This window comes from Crocuta crocuta, unplaced genomic scaffold, assembly GCF_008692635.1.
Source record: "Crocuta crocuta isolate KB4526 unplaced genomic scaffold, BGI_CrCroc_1.0 scaffold246, whole genome shotgun sequence".
NCBI classification, from domain to species: Eukaryota; Metazoa; Chordata; class Mammalia; order Carnivora; family Hyaenidae; genus Crocuta; species Crocuta crocuta.
The window spans coordinates 6,248,097-6,268,920 of NW_027531902.1; the positions used below are offsets into that span (position 1 = coordinate 6,248,097).

The 20,824-nt window shown below is 45.0% G+C and overlaps 2 protein-coding genes across 3 annotated transcripts; both read left to right on the plus strand.

Moving 5' to 3' along the window:
* The first annotated feature begins 1,010 nt into the window (after positions 1–1,010).
* On the plus strand, positions 1,011–7,106 carry TP53I3 (tumor protein p53 inducible protein 3). 2 transcript variants are annotated; one of them, XM_077774089.1, is made up of 6 exons: positions 1,011–1,112; positions 1,440–1,591; positions 2,942–3,209; positions 4,435–4,647; positions 5,859–6,055; positions 6,832–7,106. In XM_077774089.1, coding segments are annotated over exons 1-6 (1,014 nt in total). In that variant the 5' UTR covers positions 1,011–1,111; the 3' UTR covers positions 7,015–7,106. The 2 variants fall into 2 exon arrangements, with proteins under 2 accessions (XP_077630215.1, XP_077630216.1); XM_077774090.1 differs by having other exon boundaries at positions 4,474–4,647.
* Positions 7,107–7,669: 563 nt separating this feature from the next.
* Positions 7,670–17,738, plus strand: SF3B6 (splicing factor 3b subunit 6). Its single transcript, XM_077774123.1, has 4 exons — positions 7,670–7,923; positions 11,050–11,168; positions 17,166–17,304; positions 17,473–17,738. The coding sequence occupies exons 1-4, from the start codon at positions 7,894–7,896 to the stop codon at positions 17,560–17,562; spliced, it is 378 nt and encodes a 125-aa protein (XP_077630249.1). The 5' UTR covers positions 7,670–7,893; the 3' UTR covers positions 17,563–17,738.
* The last annotated feature ends 3,086 nt before the right edge of the window (positions 17,739–20,824 follow it).

Genomic DNA, 20,824 nt, shown 5'->3' on the forward strand with positions numbered 1-20,824 from the left:
TCAAATTAGTCTTTCTACATCTCAGTTCCTTTCTAGTAAAGTGTTATGAAGATCCAGTGAAGATGCATGTGAAGAGGAGGTAAATTATAAGGCACCACAAGATGTTACCTAACTTGTTTTTGAACAAGCACACACGTGCGTATCCTTCTAAACCAGTGCTTCTTAATGGGGGAGGGGGGAGCAATTTTGCCCCCAGAGGATATCTGGAAGCATTTTTTATTGTCATGACTGAATAGTGGGTGGAGAACAGGGATGCTGTTAAACATTGCACAATGCACAAGGCAGTCTTTCAAAAATAAAGAATTATCTAGTCCAGGGGCGCCTGGGTGGCTCAGTAGGTTAAGGGTCCGACTTTGGCTCAGGTCATGATCTCATGGAACTCAGGTTTCTGAGTTCCAGCCCTGCAAAAGGCTCTGTGTTTACAGCTCTGAGCCTGGAGCCTCTTTCAGATTCTGCGTCTCCCTCTCTCTCTCTGCCCCTCCCCCACTCGCATTCCGTCTCCCTCTCTCAAAATAAACATTAAAAAAAAAAGAATTATCTAGTCCAAATGTCAACAGTGCCAAATTTGAGAAACCTGATGTAGCCTATTCATACAGCTTTAACCAGTCAAAATTGCCTCCCTGGGCAGCACCTTCCAGGCTCCGCTCTCTCATCCCCAGGAGGAAGAGCAGAAGAGGTAAGGATCTCAGGACGGCTTTTACCTTCCCCTTTCTCCAATTCTCTCAGCAGCACCCAGCTTGCCCAACCATACTCAAGATGCTGGCCCTACAGCGTCAGTGAGTTAAAAGCCTGGCCTGGGTGGAAAATGGACCGATCGCCCGCCAAGAGTCTAGTTCCCTAAAGTTTTCTCTTCTCCAAAGGAGGCTAGAACAGCGTTTCCGGCCAACCAGAAGAAAGCCTAGTTTCCGAGGCTCAAGTGAATAATCTGATTCGCTATCACTAGCTTTGCAGCGGTAAAGGAGGAGAAGGAAGAGGAGGGTTGGTCCAGGTCAGTCCCACCCCTGGCGCTGTCCAGAGTCCAGCCTTCCTTCGCGGTCGCGGCCGAAGCAGTCCGAGATTCCGGGGTTCTTCTGCTCCAGGGACCCGAGGGAGCAGCGGAGAGCCCGGCCCCAGTAAGTGTCCAGGAACTCACACCCGGGCGGGGGAGCGGGGAGTTCCGACTCAGAGGGAGCGCAGCTTGCCTCGTGCTCTTCGTGTCTTCCCCCATCCGCTGCACCCTAGCCGAGACAGCGTGACCCTGTCCTGGCCTGCGTCCTCTGCAGGGGGTCCGTGTGCGGGCAGCTGGGACCTCGTGGGAAGGAGGGCGGGGCGCGGCGCGGGGCCGGACGACCTCGAGACCACTTTTAAAGGGAAACCGCTGGCCGGCAGGGGGCGCTGCAGCGTCGGCTTGGGCGCTGCGCTCTCCGAAGGACCCCGGGCTCCCTCCCTTGCTTCTGCAGTGTCCTCAGAGAACATGTTAGCTGTGCACTTTGACAAGCCGGGAGGACCGGAAAACCTTTACTTGAAGGAGGTGGCCAAGCCCAGCCCAGTAGAAGGTGAAGTCCTCCTGAAAGTGGCGGCCAGCGCCCTGAACCGGGCTGATTTACTCCAGGTACCCACGGGTCTGGGAGGAGCTTCCGGGTCTTCCAGATACATTCACCAGGCAGATAAAGGAATGACCTAAGCCACTGTCTGCAGAATGTGTGCTGGGAGTTCTAACACAAAGAACCATTTAGCCTCCTTTGTTTCGGAGTTCTAAGACAAGGAACCATTTAGCCTCCTTTGTCTACACCATATATAGGGATATTTGCAAAGCAGCATCTACCCTATGTTAATTCATAATCTGCCCGGGCTTCCAGATAAGGAGATGGGAACTACCATTTGTGGAGGGGTGTGTGTGTGTGTGTGTGTGTGCACGCGCGCGTGTTAGGCCTTGCTCTGTCTCATTTACTCCTCAGGCAACCCTATTTACCATTTGTATTATACAGATAAATTGAGAGTCAGAGAGGTTAGGCAATACTCACAAGGTCACACTAGTAATCAGGGCAGCAGTAATTCACACTGAGGTCTTGTGTGGCTCCAAAGTTCTGCATGCGTTCCTCTCTGAGGGTCCTGGAGCTGGCAGGGGGCTGTACTCTAGGAATCTTCTTGTTTCTGCTCTTTAAAGCACTAAATGGAGCCAGCTGCATTGATTGGGGTGATTGAGAAACATGAGCCAAAATCACGTGGGGCACTTTTCCAAAATAAACATTACTACAACCCAGGCATATGTATTTTGAAAAAGCTCTCCAAGGGGCACCTGGGTGGCTCAGTCGGTTAAGTGTCCGACTTAGGCTCGGGTCATGATCTCGCAGTTCAGGGGTTCAAGCCCCACATTGGGTTCTGTGCTGGCACCTCAGAGCCTGGAGCCTGTTTCAGATTCTGTGTCTCCCTTTCTCTCTCTCCCCCACTCATGCTCTGTCTCTCTCTGTCTCAAAAATAAATAAAAACTATAAAAAAGAAAAAAAGCTCTTCAAATGGTTCTAGTTCAGTCTTAGTTCAGCCTGTCTAGCCTGAAACCTGTAGGCAGAGGCTTCTGAGGCTTGCAGCGAGTGAGTACAAAGCCTGGCACTTGACATATGATTGAACTAACTTAAGGAGTCTATGGTTTTGTTCCTTATCCTGCTACTGATTTACTTTGTGACCTTGGACAAGGCACACCTGTGCAGGTCTCAGTTTCTCTCTTTGTAAAACAAGGTGTTTAGATGAAGTAAACAGCTAAGGACCCAACCAGTTCTGACATCCACTGGTTATGTAACCCACAGGATCTGAATTACTTCTCCTGTCTCCTGTCCTGACTTAGCAAAACCTGACTTTATCCTGATTTTTCTGAGAAAAGAAGGGGCTAATGGAAGAAGGCCACGGATGGTGACACACACATTTCTGATCATGCTCACCACTTAGTGCACCCCTCTTTCTGCAGAGACAAGGCCAGTATCCCCCACCCCCAGGAGCCAGCAGCATTTTGGGACTGGAGGCATCTGGACACATAGCAGCGCTGGGGCCCGCCTGCCAGGGACACTGGAAGATTGGGGACCCAGCCATGGTTCTGCTGCCTGGCGGGGGACAGGCGCAATATGTCGCTGTCCCTGAAGGGCTCCTCATGCCCATCCCAGCAGGACTGACCCTGTCCCAGGCTGCAGCCATCCCAGAGGCCTGGCTTACCGCCTTCCAGCTGTTACATCTCTTGGGTGAGGAGCCCCCCACCCCCCACCCCGCCCCCGCCAGGCTCACTCCATACAGTGTGGCTCAGTTACTTCATGACTCAGCCACCTCAAAAGCCAGCAGCCCTCAGAGGCAGCTTTTGCCTGGCCACCGAGTCACACCCAATCCCAGCACCGCACCCGAATGTGCTGCCAGTAGAATCAGGTCCTCATATCATGTTAGCAATGGCCTAATGTCCAGGCTGACAATCATGGTTAGCAGGTGGAGCCTGGAAAGCACTGGATAGAAGGTCTTGGTACATCTTCACCCTGTAGGCCCACCGGTAGTCCCAGCTGCTCAGAGCCCTGCCGAGCTTCTCTCTGTGAGCCTAATGTGGCAGAAGGGGCCATTCAATCAACTTTCATTCCTCCCCAATCCCACTGATGGGTGGGAGCCTAAGAAGACTTGGTCCCTGCCATCAGGGAGCTCAGTGAAACTGGGAAGACCAGGCATGCACGTAGAACCATAGAGTTCAGAAGGTGGCCCTGTCTCTAACTACTATAGAAATTCCAGATGGGAACAGTTAGTGTGGGTAAGTGTGGCCAGAGAGGGCTTTCTGGAAGAGAAGGACTTGAAGGGTGAGTAAAGTTGAGATGGACAGAAGGCAGGACAAGGTGGCTTAAGAAAGTGTCAAGGTGAAATCGGCTGCTCTACTCAGAGTGAAGCACAATGATTATCATCTGTGACAGATGAGACTCGGACTGGGTTGTCGTGGCCTTGAGTGGCACATTGTCTGCACTGGATGCAAAAGCCAACTGAGAACCACTTTACATTTTGAGGAGAAAGTGACATAACGAAGGCTCCATTTCAGGAAGAGAAGCCTGGGGTTGTCCATGGTGCCTGGATCACTGAGACCAGATGGAAGCCAGTTTCAGACTAAAGAGGGACTGGCTTCAGGTGATGACAGTGGGAGTGGCGGTTACTTCTTATTAAGGTATATATATATATCAGAGATGTGTATCTCAGTATTATTCCTTCATAAGTAATAAAAATAAGATTATGGATGTGGCTGCTAACAGCTGTTTCAAAAGGTTGTTTCCCACTTTGACAAGAGGCAGGAAAACAAAAAAAAAATTGTCAAAAACTTTGAAGTGAGCAAGAGATTTGGCACTTGGTGGTCCAGGGCCAGGCGCACGTGGTAGCATGTGCCTGCGTGGGGAATGCGTAACACTTGCAAAGTAAAGAGAATGGTTCCTGTACTTTGTGTCACAGGAAATGTTCAGGCTGGAGACTCTGTGCTAATCCATGCAGGATCAAGTGGTGTGGGCACGGCCGCCATCCAACTCGCCCGGCTGGCTGGAGCTATTCCTCTAGTCACAGCTGGCTCCCAGCACAAACTTCAGATGGCAGAGAAGCTGGGAGCAGCTGCTGGATTCAATTACAGAGAAGAGGATTTTTCTGAAGCGACACTGAAATTCACCAAAGGTAAACAATAGCTTCTGCTGCCCAACAGGAATTTCAGAGATGATTAAACAAAATCCTCACCAGCCTGAAGGTTGCCAGTGCTCTGGATCTGTATGGCCTCTGCTAAATGCACAACAGCTGCCCTGGCCAATTTCCAGTACTCTGGTGTTTGACCTGTGGAAACAGGCAGACAGTATTTAGGACTAAAATGTTTCTGTGTGCATTCTTGTAAGTGATATGATTCCTACTCATTTAAAAAAATTTTTAATGTTTTATTCATTTCTGAAAGAGAGAGAGGAGAGAGAGAGAGACAGCGTGAGCAGGGGAGGGTCAGAGAGNTTCCTACTCATTTAAAAAATTTTTTAATGTTTTATTCATTTCTGAAAGAGAGAGAGAGAGGAGAGAGAGAGAGACAGCGTGAGCAGGGGAGGGTCAGAGAGAGATGGAGATACAGAATCTGAAGCAGGCTCCAGGCTCTGAGCTAGCGGTCAGCATAGAGCCTGACACTGGGCTCGAACCCATGAATCGTGAGATCATGACCTGAGCCGAAGTCGGCTTAACCGACTGAGCCACCCAGGTGCCCCTGATTCCTACTTATTTTAGAAACTGGATAAATCCAAGAGTTGGCCTGGAATTATCCAGGACCTCTTCTTCCAAGTCTCTCTGCAATCAGTTAACAGGAGCGTAGAGCAGAGACCAGTTGAGCGCTGGTCATAGTCGGGGTAGGATGGTAGCTCCCCAAATGGGTAAGCCTCTGTATCCAAAAGCCAAATCTGTATATTTTTGGGTCATCCTTTTCCATTTTGTTACATGAGTAGGAAAGGAGAGATGAAACCAAAGCTAGTAAAATGATTCAGACAATCCATTGCAGACACTTCATAATTTAGTTGTGAACTAGCCTGCCTTGTAGACTGGGTGAATCTCCCCTGTTCTGTTCTCATTCATGCTTGGGTGCAAGTGGGTTCTATACTTACATGGGGAACAAAGGAGATACCAGAGCATGGTGTTACCCCATTTCCCTCTGGCTGTGGCTAGGAATCATAAAAGATGAACTATAGCACAAATGTATGATTGAGTTCAGCTATCTAAATCTATTTACAGCAATGTTTCTAGTTCTAACCGATACATTGTACACATGTACTTATACCATGTATTCACAAATACACCACGGAATCTTACTTTGCACAAAGCTTTCTTTGACTAGTGTTACAAATCTGTGTTTCACGTGAAAGGTGCTGGAGTCAACCTTATTCTAGACTGCATAGGTGGATCCTACTGGGAGAAAAATGTCAACTGCCTGGCTCTTGACGGTCGCTGGGTTCTCTATGGTCTAATGGGAGGAGCTGACATCAACGGACCCCTATTTTCAAAGCTACTTTATAAACGAGGAAGTCTGATCACCACTCTGCTGAGATCAAGGGACAAAAAGGTGAATGATGAATGAAAAGAAAACATGATTTAATTATTGCCCCAGAAAGTATGATTTGTTTACATAACTCCAAAAAAGTTAGATCTGACACCTCTTCTGTTAGAGAGCCCATGTAGAAACCTGCCCGCTGTGGATGAACCATTTTCACAGAACTAATTAAAATTGGTCAGTAGAAGTCTCAACGTCTTGGAAAAAAGGTAGCTAATACTTCACATATCATTTAATCTTTGTAACAGAATGAATGAAGCATTAACAATATTAGCAAACACTTCTAATAGTTCCAAAATGATGTCTTCAAGGCAGAACTTCTCAGTATGATAAAGCCACTTAGGTAAGTAAGGCTAGTTAAGGCTGGACTTTCAACAGATTATGTATTACTGAAATCTCTGTGTGGCCTGCTAGCAGGTGCAGACTTGGGGATGTTTCCCAGCCTAGGGTTTCACACCTGTGGGACAGCAGAGCTTAAACATCCCTTTTGAACTGAGCCTACAGTCCTGTCTGTGGCCCAACTCCTGTTTTAACCCTTTAAGCACAGTACTGTTGTCTGTGCCACTAATATTTTAGTCCAGGATTCAGTCTTTATCTGCTACAGAAGAGAGATTATACATTTGGGGGCACGCACATACATGCTGGTAGTAAAGGAGTTAGGTGCTCCTGTGTGCATTTTCAGAGGTGTACACGTTTCAGGGAGCACAAAGGCTAGCAAATAAGCAGGATGGGGAGTAGCAAGGTAAAGCCTCTGTCTAGACTGATGGTCTCCTTTTCCTTATCTTAAGTACAAGCAAAGGCTGGTGGAGACTTTCACAAAACAGATTCTGCCCCACTTTTCCACGGAGAGCCCACAACGTCTACTGCCGGTTTTGGACAGAGTCTACCCGATGACTGCAATCCAAGAGGCCCACGCATACATGGAGAGCAACAAGAACGTGGGCAAAATCGTCCTGGAACTGCCGCGATGAAGGAGGCGGCGGCAGGACGCGGGCCTTCCCAGGACAAACTTGGACAAAGTCCACAGTACGCAGGAAGGAGATCGGGTGCTACTCCAGGCCGCCCGGTAACCATTGCTCCCTTCTCCCGGCCTCGGTCAACTGACCCGTGTAAAGCTGATCCAGGGAAATAAAAAGAGTAGATCTAAAGGGCGGCCATCTCACTGTGGCGGCCCCGGATCGCGGACTGAGGCCGCCGGGGAGGTGGCGGTCGGGACTGACGTTGCCGCAGGCATTACAGAAAAGGCCCCAACAGTGAGTGCTCAACTCCAGGGTCTGGGGTTCCGGATGCGGGGACGGCGTCGACCACAACATAACCTGCCACAACCCCGTAAGCCCAGCTTTGCGCGGGAGGAGGCCGGGGCCCACCCACCAGCACCCCCGGCTACGGCCGCGCGCGCCCCTCAGCAGCCCGTCCCACGTCAGGCCCTGCCCCCTCCCGCAACTCACCCGGCTCAGCCCCGCCTCGTCCCGCTCTCCTAGGTCCCGCCCCCTCTGGCCAGCTTCCTTTGCTCAGGGCCGCCGGGACCGGAACACCGCCCCTACTGAAGCCCAGGCCCCGCCCTTTCCGGTGCGCGGCTCGGCCGCGACTGGAATCCTTGCCTTTCAACTCGCTGCCCCGCCTCTTTTTCATCTCAGGCTCGTTTTGCCCCGCAGTCTTTTCGAAAGGGGATATTACGTCAGCACGTCTCGACTTGAGACGGCGATATTCCGGCGTGTTATAGAGCTTCCGGTGGAGACTGAATGTTGCTGTCCTGCGTTTGACGCTGTGTCGGAGGTCTTGTGGACGAGACCCGGACGTGTCCGGAGGAATTCCAGTGTCTGCTGCGGTAACCTTATCAGCCCGCCAAGATGGCGATGCAAGCGGCCAAGAGGGCGAACGTGAGTACTGGGGCCTTCTGCCGAAGAGGGGCAGGATTTTGCTGTTGGGATTTTCTCAACGGCGTGGCACCGTGCCCTTCCTTGGTCCCCAGGCCAGGGGAGCCTACAATTTACTGTTTTATCACTGGGGGTTCTACCTTAGCATCCTTGAGGTAGAGGAGCATCCTTGAGGAGCATATCCGCGTCCGCCCTTTTTGAGAGTTTCCTCGGTCTTATTCTGGTGTCAGCGATAGCGTTAACCCTGCAGCCTTTGTGGCTTGATCTGCACCTAGGACCTGACGACACGATCTTCTCCACCCAAAAGTCAAAAGCACAGACGAGTCTCCAGTAAATAACCTAGTAGCTCACAGGCAACCAGAGCCTGGGACTCTTCTCAAGTCATGGAGCTTTTTGGATCCTTCATTAATGTTTGAACTCAGTATTTTCGAGCACCTACTGTATACCAAGAGTGCGAGAGAAGGAACAATTGAGAAGTTGTATTTATTGAATACCTACTTTGTGCTTGACACTAGTCTACACGTTGTGGACACAACAGTGAATAAAACAAAAAAGCCCTTCTGTTTACATACTATTGTTAAAGAATGGGGTGTTATATGGAAGGCTAAGAAAAATTGTCTCAATAGGAGAGGGTAGGTCAACCGTAAGGCTGAGAGACACAGTGTGATGCAGACAGATAATTAGATATGATGAGATGCAGAATTTTGGTAACCTTGATGATCATCTTAGCGGATGAAAACTTGGTTGCAATGGGATGAAATAAGGATGAAAGTTAAGAAAATGGAGACCGCGCTTTCCACAAGTTTTCACGTAAATAGGAAGCAGAGAGATTGGATGATAGGTGATGTTTTTTTCTCTTCTAAGATGTGTGATATGAGTTGTATTTGCGTGCCTATGAGAATGGTGCGGGAGTGTGGGGGGAACTGATGATGTGGGAGAAAGACGAGGTAAGTTCAGGAGTTAAGGTTTTGAATAGATGAAAGCTGGCATAATAATGAGAGGGAGAGGGGTGGATATGGGTGAATTTAGATTGATGGGTTTAGTGATATGAATATAAGGTTCTTACCGTTTAGTCATGTATTTTTTCAGTAAGGGAGAGCCAAGATCATCTCCTGGGATGGGCAGGGAAGAGCCCAACTCAGATGTTAGAGGGAGTGATGATGGTGATAAGGCTTGAGGAGAAAAGAGAAAGTGTGATACAGTATCTTAGAGAGTGAGAAAGCAGTTGTACTAGCTAAGTGTATTATAATTGGCAGTGCTGACTGTTTGTTTGAAGGCAGTCTTGAATTTTAAGTCTAAAACTTTATTATACCATTTGTCACCACTATTAGATTGAGGGCAAGGAAGAAGTATTCTCTTCTTCCTTTTTTTAAGGTTATTTATTTTGAGAGAGAGAGAACATCATCAGGAGAGGGGCAGAGAGAGGTGACATAGGATCCAAAGCAGGCTCTGTGCTGACAGCAGAGAGCCTGATGCGAGGCTTGAACTCAACGAACCTTGAGATCATGGCCTAAGCCAAAGTTGGCTGCTTAACCACTGAGCCACCCAGGTGCTCTTCCTCTTTTTCTTTCTTTTTTTTTTTTTTTTATTTATTTCTAGGAGAGAGAGAGAGAGACAGCGTGAGCAGGGGAGGGTCAGAGAGAGAGGGGGATACAGAATCTGAAGCAGGCTCCAGGCTCTGAGCTGGCAGTCAGCACAGAGCCCGATGTGGGGCTCGAACCCACGAACCGCGAGATCATGACCTAAGCGAAAGTTGGAACCTTAACCGACTAAGCCACCCAGGCGCCCCTCTCTTTTTCTTTTTATACAACACTTAATGTCTGAAATAGCTGCCAGCTTAATAGTCATTAATATCCAGTGTGTAATTGAATATGTAATAACACAGGAGTGAAGTCTGGATGGGAGATTTATATTTGAGAGTCATCCACTTACTGTGGAAACCCATGTGTTGTGGTTAAGAGACCAAAGAGAGTGTAGAGTTAAGGAGAGCATACAAGGGATCAAGAGAAGAAGTCTAGGGGCACCTGGGTGGCTCAGTTGGTTAAGTGTTTGACTCTTGATTTCAGCTCAGGTCATGATCTCATGGTTCAGGGCCTCTAAACTGACAGTGTGAGCCCGCTTGCAATTCTCTCTCTCCCTTTCTCTCTCTCTGCCACTCCCCCCCACCCCCCATAAATAAATAAACTTTAAAAAAAAAGAAAAGTCTAAAAGTAAAATTCTGTGGAAGAGCATATTTTCATGACAAAGAAGAGTGAGAACTAGCCAGACGGGGAACCCAAGGAAATAGTGTGTCAAGCAAGAGTAGTCAAGAAAGTAATAGCAGTGTCAGAAGCGTCAGAGAAATTAAGTGTGATGAGAACTGAACATTGCAGTAAAAAGGTCTTAGCGCATAAGAGCATTTTTGTCAGAGTGCTGGGGTGGAAGCTAGCTTGTAGTACGTTGATGAGAATCAGTGAAGAAAAGAATATGAAGTAGTGAGTATAGACTTTATCTTCCCAGATGCTTGACTGAGAGGGGCAAAACCCAAAATAGAATAATAAATAGAGCTAATAAGTTCAGGGAAGGCAGAAACCTTGTCTTTTTTCCTTCACAGAAAATATAATCCTAATACCCAGTCTGGTATATACATAAAGAAGATGCTCAGTAAATATTTGTTGATGAACAAAGAGGGATCCAAATAAGTATTTAGTTTTGCATAACAGTTGGCAGGACATAAGCATCTGCTCACTTGAGGAATAGAAGAAGGTCATGGTGAGGGAAAGACTAAATTCAGGAGAGAGAAGATATCATTGATATAACAGGTTCTTAAAGAGACCAGGTAAGAGTGGTAAGTGGGAGTTTTATGGTCTAAGAAACGGGAAGAGTTCCCTTCATTTTTTCCCATTTGTGTTTAAGGCATTGAGCCTACTAACTGTCCTCCCTAAAACGAGTGCCCAGTTGCTTTTCTGACAAGCATGCTATTTTTAGGAATATCGATTATCATTCTTATTTTTTTAATACTTCTTATTCTTGACTATTCTGGTTTTTGTTGGTGTTGTTTTTTCTGTGAGAATTTATAATTATGAGAAATTTATTTGAGGTGGTTGTGCTCCTGCCCCTGGTTATAATAGTACATATTTCTCATTTTAGATTCGACTTCCACCTGAAGTAAATCGGATTTTATATATAAGAAATTTGCCATACAAAATCACAGCTGAAGAAATGTATGATATATTTGGAAAATATGGACCTATTCGTCAGATTCGCGTGTGAGTCTTACTGAGACTTTTGAAATGTGATTTCAAAAAAATGATTGTATAATCTCAGAATTATAGCTGACAGCAGGGCCTAACCAAGAGCCTAGAGACAAAACAGATTGAAATATGGGAAAAGAGATCTTTCTTTCTTTTTTTTTTTTTTTTTTTTTTTGGTATGGAAAAAAAATGAACCCTCCTGATCCAGCTCAGTGAGCGCCAAGGATAGTAGTGAAATTAGAGAAGGCTTGAAGTAGTAATGAAGGGTTTCAGGGCAATGGGTGGGAAAAGAAAGAACTAATGTTTTATTGCATAACTGTTATTTATGAAGTCAGATACAACACTGAGGTTTTTGTTTGTTTTAATGTTCATTAACTCTAAGTTGTTTTGGGTCTCCTTCACTCAATTTCTGAATAAACTGAGTAAGGAGGTATATAGGTAACTGAGAAAAATGATTTCTTTTCCAACTACAGCTCTCTTTTTTCTTTTCCCGACTATAACTTTCTATTGAAGTTTATTGATTTTTTATTTTTATTAAAGATTTAACAGGGGAGAATAACTGCAACATGAATTTGTATTTTAATCTAAAAATTGGGGTTTATATCTTCAAATGATACTTATTGAACATCTACAAAATGACATTTATTGTAATAGGTGCTTTTATTTGTGTGACTAATATTACAGGCCTGTGTGGAGTGAAGATTCTGTTTTACATGTGAAACTACTGAGGCCCACAGAGCACAAGCACCTTTCTAGAGTCACACAGCTGTTTAGTGATAAAATCTGATTCTAAACTGAATGTTTACATCACCCAGATCTGTAACCACTGATGCTCTAATTAGTGTAAAGGGACTGTTTACCTAAGGAAAAAAATCCTTCTAGATGGACTCTTAAGTTTATTTATGTTTTTTTAAGTAATCTCTACACCCAGCATTGAGGCTTGAAATCGTGATCGTTAAATCAGGAGACTCACGCTCCTCCCGACTGAGCCAGCCAAGCACCCCTGACTATCTCTTTCTTAAAAATTTTCCTTAATGACCTGAGAACAACTTCTTGGCTTTTAAAACTCTGAGAATTTTTTTTAAGAACACTGTGAGATCTTGAGGACTCTCCTTTGAAATGATCACTGCCCCTCCAGAAAGTAAACCAAGTGCTAGCAATACATCATCATTGGCACTCAAGTAGTGATAGAAATGAAGTGTTACAGACTAGCCACTCTCTTTAGGAAGTCTCAGTCTTCTGGGTTTTTGATAAAAGCTTTGGACCCTTTCCACAGAAGAATACAACATTTTGCATATGATTTCAGCGGGTACATGAAACCTAGGTCCTGTCCTAGACATGTTAAGAATGGTACACAGAAGATCCCCGGACTTGGAAATCAGGAAACAGGACTCTGCCTCAGGCCCTGTTATCCTAGACAAGTTGTCCCAGTTTTTGGTTCTCTGTACCCTCACATGTAATCTAGAGGGACAGTACCTTTCAGCTTTTAACATTGAGGCAGCACAATAAACTTAACTGAATTGGTCATGAGACCTAAGTTCAAATACTAACTGGGCATTTGCCAGTTGTGTACAACTGGGCAAAAATTTAACCCCTCTGAGCTTCAATCACTTAGGAAACAATCTTCCTACCCTACAGTCTTAAAGGAATTTCAGTAAGGAACAAATTAGATCGTTCCTGTGAAAGCATCTTGTCATGGAGTTATTTCCTTCCTGTGTGCGTTAGCCACCCCTCTCTATGCTCCCACAGCACCTTCTGTGAAGATCTGCTAACAGGTGACTTTGTTGTTGTCTGTGTACTCTCCTGCCAGCCTGTGAGCTCCTCTAGGGCAGGTACCATCTATTCTTTTCATTTTTTGTGGACAGATGTTGCACCTGATTCATTTTAAACACCCCAGTTACCTAAGTAAATGAATAATATGGAAAGTGGTTGTGCTTGACTATGAAAGTGTTACAGAATTTATTGATGGTACACAATTAAGAGATGGTACACAGTGAGATTAGAGAGTTTCAGAAAGCCAAGGTAAAAGGACAGATAATTAAACAGTGGCATCTGTGGAAGGCTGCAGAATAGCTTAGGGCCTTTGTACTCGGGTCCCTCCATCTGGAATGGTTTTCATCCGGCTCATTGCTTGTCTGGCTCCTCATTCTTCAGGTCTCAGCCTTACTGTCACCTTCTCAGAGAGGTTTACCCTGAGCACCCTAGCTTTAAGTAATTCCCTCTTCCCCCACTAATCCCTGTGACAGCTGTCTACTTCCTTCATACGATTTCTCGTCTGTAATTATTTCTTTATCTGTCTCCCACTTGAATAAAGGTCCTTGAAGGGAGGGATGATGCTTGTTTTTTCCCTGTTATATTTCTAGTGCTTGTCATACAGAAAGAACACAGTATATGTTTTGTATATTTTTATTTATTTTTTTTGAGAGAGAGCAAGGGGAGGAAGGGCAGAGAGAGAGGGAGACAGGATCCCAAGCAGGCTGCACGCTGTCAGCACAGAGCGTGATGTGGGGCTCAAACTCACCGTGAGATCATGACCTGAGCCAAAATCAGAGTCCAACACCTAACCAGCTGAGCCTCCTATGCGCCCCAAGAACACAATATATATTTGCTGAATAAATTCGTAAAAGCTTGGTGTGCAGGAACTTGGGTCTAAATTATAGATTGAGAGACAGATGTTTTTCTGTTCCCTAGCTGTGTTCATGCTTTGTCCCACATTTGGCACCTAGCACTAGGGTGACCAACCTTCCCAGTTTGCCCAGGACTGTGGTGTTTTCTGAGATGTGGACTTTCACTGCTAAAATCTGGACAGTCTTGAGCAAACTAGGATGATTGATCACCCCACCTGACAGACACTTGGTGCTATGAACTTTTTACTGCTGCTTTTCTATTTTTTGAAAAAATGTTTAATGTTTATTTTTGAGAGAGAGTGTGTGTGTGAGCAGGGAAGGGGCAGAGAGAGGATCTGAATAGGTCTCTTTGCTGACAACAGAGGGCCTGATCCTGGGCTTGAACTCAGAACCTCAAGATCATATCCCGAGCTGAAGCTGGAGGCTCAACTGATTGAGCCACCCAGGTGCCCCTGGTGCTTTGAACTTCTTAAAGCTCTTTCGTACTTTTTACCTCTTTTGATTATTAAAACGTGTAAGGTAGAGGGCAGGTGATACAGCCTGATAACATTATTTAACACATGAAACAGCTGATGCTCAGAGAGGTTGTCACATGATTAGGTTTTCTTATTCCTACTCTTAAGATTTACCTCCAATCAAGAGAATAATGCTGGCTCACTGCCTATCATACAGTAGGTATGAGTATATACTTTTAAAAATTAAATTACAGTATCGTTAAGATATTAGGTTGATCAGTGGGAGCTGGGACACTTGAGATGAGAATCTTTAAAATGGGGTTAGTGCCCATCCCTATTCTAGTTCCTAAGATGTGAGAGGAAGAAATGCTTTTCTTTTGTTTTGGTTTTTAAGCCTCCAGGAGAAAGGAGGTATGAGAGAATTTGGTGGGAGAAAGAAGACCTCCACTTTTCTAATGCTTATTAGCACTTGTTGTGGGCATGGTGCTATGAGAGTAAAATGAAATATAAGGTCTTTGCCCAGTTAGCAAGAACTAAAATATTAAGGTTTTTAAAATGTTTTTATTTCAAAGGAAAAATTGGCCGCCTTTTTTGGCAAAGTCTTTTGGGCAGTGTTTTTTTCTTTGGGTAATCCTCAACTTGCAGAGCTAGTGCATTCTAGCCCCCCCCCAAGCTAATGCATTATTAAATATTAAAAGTCAAAAGCTGAGGCACCTGGCTGGCTCAGTAGGAAGAACATGTGATTCTGTGTGTTGGTTGTAGAGATTACCTAAATTAACAAGCAAACAAACTTGTTTTAAAAAGCTCCAGGGGCACCTGGGTGGTTGATTAAGCATCTGACTCTTGATATCTGCCCAGGTTTTGATCTTGTGTGAGTTTGAGCCCTGTCATCAGGCTCTGCGCTGACAGTTCAGAGCCTGCCTCTGTCTCTCTCACTCGCTCACTCAAAATAAATAAATAAATAAAAACTTAAAGAGGTCCAAACATTGATAGACTATCCACAGAGAGTAGGTAATACTATAAAAGTCCCTCACTGGGCCTGTGTAGCCTGACAGCCTGTAAGCGTTCAGTGACGCTGGCACCCTCCCACCACCCCAGCACCCTGTACCTCTTCCATCCCCTTTTATAGGAAGCATAAGCTCTGACCAGGGCCCAAGACTGTAGTCTCATCCTAGGTCAGATTTAAAGAGGTACCGCCCTTTCCCATGGCCTGCTACCTTTCATTGACCCTCTGTAGGGACTACGGCAGACAGAGGCAGCCCACAGTCTTAAACCTTATTCCACAGTTGGCACTGGGTGGCTAGAACACAGATGGAAGGGTCCATCTTTATCACACTGGGAGCATAAGCTGAGTGGGACCTGTGCCCACTGCCCCCACTGACAAGCACATGGCCATCTGCTGCCTGCAGTTTGTTGCTCTTCACACTTCCCTTCCTCCCTGACGAAGGAAGCTGGGGAGGTGAAGAGAGGAGGTGGCAAGGAAAACTTACACAAGCCGCAGCTCCGAATCCATGAGCAAGGTCCAGCTTCCACTCCCTGTGACCTTCCGGCATTCTCCTCTGGCCGGCAGATAATCCCAGCCATAAGCACACGCCCTCCCTCTGGTCTCTGCCAAAGCCGAGCCCTTCTCCCGAGCCAAACAGGGCTGTGTAATACATGAGAGTGCACACATTATTAAAAATGTATGTATGAAAAGCTGGGAGCTGACTGTACTGCATTTTAGAAAGGCAGGAGTGAATCTTCTAAGTGGGAAAAACTACATTAACTCTACATTAGAGGACGTCCTTTCCCAGCCATAAAGGATAATGGTTGTCTGTTTTCCTAGATCCCATAATTTTGCCATCTTGGTAGGGGCTTCCCTCCAACCCCACCCCCCACTCCAGACACAAAATAGGTTTTATTTTTATGGATTTGATAAACCTTAGTAAAACACTGCTCAGAAACATGGAGACTGTCTTGTCTTGAATTGAGACTAAAATTAGAGTGAGGGAGAAAATCAAAATCTTTAGGAATAAGGGACTAGTAACCGGCAATAGTGTGGTAAATAACTCAAGTATTCGTTCTGTTGCATAAATGCGCAGTAAGGTCATTCTAGATCCTGATGACTGGCCAACAGGAGCCATCCTCCCTAAGTGCTGTACCTTCCAGCTTGAGACTGAAAATTGGTTCTTCGTATGAGAAGTAAGACAGACGAACAGGGCACAGAAGACTGTGACTGTTTCAAGCTGGTTCTTCGGTAGCTGCAGCAGTAGTCCTGACAGAGCAAGTTTAACCTGTCGCTATTTTACTTAAAAACAAAACAAAAACTACCTCAATTCAAGAAATAGTAGGCTTATCCCACATACCTATCCATAATGTTTATTTCCTCTAATGGTGTTCATGTTGATCTCAAAATACTTAAACTTCAACGTACTGTCTTTAATCTTCTCTGGTTAGTGGTTTAAAAGATAGTTGTTATTCGTAACTATCAATGCTCCAGTTAATTTTTTTCCCCACAGTATTTATTTGTTTATAAAGAGAAACTATTCCATAGCCCAATATTCATGTTTCATCGTTCAGGAACACAGGTCAGTGACAAAATTCCATGGAACTCAACCCAAAGAAATTCTCTACATTCCAGAATCACTTTGCACTCTGCAAGATCCCAGCCTTCTTGATCTCTTTCAATGGAATCATAATTTCTGTAGTAGAAATCTGCATATTCTTCTTGGTTTGGCCATACATAGCAAACTTACAGAAAGCCGCAACCCCCAGGGAATGCCCCTATAATATGAAATCACAGGTGCTTTGCCAGAAGGCCTCACATCTGAGGTTTTGTCGAAACACTGGAAGTCATGGTAGTTATTCTCGACACCAACCTCAAACCCATCGTCCTTCCTCACTCGGGTAGATGTGTATTTTAATTAATTAAATCTGATTTCACGCTGCAGGGGGAACACACCTGAAACTAGAGGAACAGCTTATGTGGTCTATGAAGACATCTTTGATGCCAAAAACGCATGTGACCACCTTTCAGGATTCAATGTTTGTAACAGATACCTGGTGGTTTTGTACTATAATGCCAACAGGGTAAGTGTTAGTCACTATCCTCATCACGTGGGGACACCATGTAAGAATTAGAGTCCGTGAGGAGGGGGAGAGTGTACTGTGCATGCTTTTCTGCCCAGTGCTGTCGCTGAAATTCATTTCACTACTTATCAGTAACTAAGTTAACTTTGGTGCTTACCACATTTTCAGGCATTTCAGAAGATGGACACAAAAAAGAAGGAAGAACAGTTGAAGCTTCTCAAGGAGAAATATGGCATCAACACAGATCCACCAAAATAAGCATTTTCTGCATTTTCATTTTGGACTAAACCCCATGAATGACCACCATCACCCTTTCTTTGTTTTGTAATTAATACTGTTTTGATTTCTTAATTGAGATTCAAAACAACCTGCTTGAAACTTTGATACATGTTAAAATATGTTACATGAATAAACTTGTAGCTTTTTGTAAAAGATGGCAAGGTTTTCTCTTGAACTTTCCCCTCTTATTTGGTCCCAGAAAAAAGACAAATCAGTAGTTGAACCACATCAAGAATTGTTTGATGGGAGGTGTTCATAGAGACCAAGCTTCTTTTTCTTTCTTTTTTTTTTTTTTTAATGTTTGTTTATTTTTGAAACAGAGGGAGAGCACAAGCGGCAGAGAGGCAGAGAGAGAGACACAGAATCCAAAGCAGGCTCCAGGCTCTGAGCTGTAAACTCAGAGCCTGACGCGGGGCTCAGACGTACTAACTGTGAGATCATGACCTAAACTGAAGTTGGATGTTTAACTGATTGAGCCACCCAGGTGCCCCAAGACGAGGCTTCTTTAGAGCAGAGACTTTTTGTATTCTTAATGCCTCTGGTGTCCAGCCCAGCACTTAGCCATCATGGGAAATTTCTACAGTGTTCTCATTTATTGAATGTTAACAACTCAGTGAAGATGGGTATCTCCATTTTGCAGATAAGGAAATCAAAGCTCATTGTGTTGTTTGAATGAATGAAAGCTTACATAAAAAGTTGCTGTAACATCAACCAGTATTACCCACACCAATACATCTGAGTAATTAATACTTGCTTTACAGTTAACAAAACACCTTTGTCAGTATGGGTACCCCGTCCTTGAAACAGAAGTCAGTTCTAGAAATGGACATTCAGGTGACAGCACATTGTTTGAGATCTGAGGGCAAGCCCCTTGGGTAGTGGTGTTGGTTGTTACACGTCTAAGACTGTATTATTTAGTCTTTCCCTTTAGTTAACAAGTGTCGGTGAGTATCTTGGACCTTCCCTCATAGTATATCTTTGCCATAAATAGAATATTTAATGCTTGTTCTTATATGCTCCCATGGCACGGAAATTGGTTACTACCACATTCATCACAGCTTGGCAGCTTGGAGGACAGCTATAATTTTCTCTATAGTTTAGGCATGGCCAAATGGAAAAACATGGACCAATTGTTTTGGATATAACTATGACCCCAAATCGGTTTGAAGGGTATAAGCGCTGAATCATGCAAATGTACAAAAAGTATCTATTTTACTTTTAAATGCATTTAGCTTTAAGAAAATAAGCTGTTTTCAAAGCCTATTGAAAATGAAGGAATTACCGTTATCTACTAATTATGTCAGTGCTTTTTGAAAGCACTATAAAAGTAGAGTAATTTCTAAAAAGGGCAGGGAGATGACAAAGGAAACCATAGCTTTAATTTTCTTATAAATGCCTTTATGAATTCCTTATTTTTGTAATACATGGTGCACCTTTACATATTTACTAATGTAAAAGTAATCTTCTAAAAGGCTTTTTGGTGGGTGCCTGGGTGGCTCAGTCGATTAAGCATCTGAACAGCTCAGGTCATGATCTCACAGTACATAAGCTTGAGCCCCATGTCGGGCTCCTCGGGCTCTTGAGCCCGCTTCAGATCCTCTGTCTCCCTGTCTCTGCCCCTCCCCATCTTGCGCTCTCTCTCTCTCTCTCTCTCTCTCATAAAAATAAATAACATTAAAGGCTTTTTGGTAAGGGGAAAACAGACTTCAGTATGCTTTGTCTACGTGCAGACTGGCTTGCCTCTAGGGCAGTTGTTTTAATAACAAGGGAAAATTTCTTCTATTGACAGTGATGGCCAGTCCATCATTTGGATTTGTCTGTCAGCTGAATTTCATGACCCAGCCTAAGAGCTTTAAAAATTCCAATAGTTTGGTAATTTTGTGGCCTGTCCCAGTTAAGCTATAAGAACGTTAATTCTATAGATAAACATTGAACACCTGCTCTGCCAGGTCTGTGTGTGCTGTGATGCTGAGGATATACTTAAAGTCAGTCCACTTCACCAGGCATTCAAGCCTCAGCTTTTCAAACTGCTTTTAAGAGTGCAAGGGGTGGGGCGCCTGGGTGGCTCACTCAGCTAAGCGTCCTGCTCTCTGTCTTGGCTCAGATTGCAATCTCATGATTTGGATGGAGCCACATGGATGTCATTTCTACGGAGCCCACTCTCCACGCCCCTCCTGAGTTCACTGTTCCCTGCTGTCACTCCGAGTCTGATGGGGACGGGCAACTAGGGTGTGACTGTGGACTCTGGGCTCAGAAGGCCGCAGGCCTGTGACCCTGGTGGATGTACTCTGGTGACCCGAGCACGCCTCCCAGGCCAGCTGCCCTTTCTACCAGACGGAGGATGGTGCCATACTCTCAGGAGGCTCCGGCCACCCCAGAGCCTGGCACAGGGTCAGCGTGGACATCATTTCCACTAAGTCATGTGAACAACGGACCTCGGTACTTTACCGATCTTTTCCACTTGGAACTAAAGCTCCTGACTCTCATGTCTAAAACGAATCCTTCCACAACGGGATTCTCTCTCTCCCTCTCTGCCCCTCCCCTGCATGTGCACTGACTCTCAAAATAAATAAACTTAAAAAAAAAGTCCAAGAGATGATTGTGTTCTTGTATACGTATGTACATGCACATATGTGCCCAGCCTGCTTTATGTTCACCCAGGTTAAATTTTGAGTTTCTAAGAAAGATTTTGTATGAAAAGAGAAAAGTGTTGACTAGGAATCTGAAAATAACTGGTATGACAAAGATGTCATCACCACTCCTGCCGAACAACTTTCAGTGGCTTTCACAGGACAATGTCCAAACTCGTCAGCATGCTGTCTCCTAATTTTCTGCATCATCTTTTAAGAGTGCCAGGAAAGCAGGGCCTGCAAAGACTACTGTATCCTTTCCAGGTGCGAGCCAGTAGTTATTTGCATTGGTGTGTTGGTTTTGGTTCCCTGAGTGGGTGTCTCTCATTACCACCTAGGCTATGTGTACTCACAACTCTATAGTGGACACCTTAAATGGTCCTTGATGCCATTTTTTATTTTATCCCACTGGTGTCACAGCAGAGAACGTGTATGTCTCAAAGGCTACGTTATGAGAAATTATCAGACATCTGTGTCGTCAAGGAAAGTTAGGAACTAAGATATTCTGAAGGAAACCCCTCAGAAAGGAATGAGTCCAGCACCTTCTGGCTGGTCTGCTCCCACAACAGAAGTGAGTCCAGGGACTGGGTGATTAAAAGCAAAACAGCCCC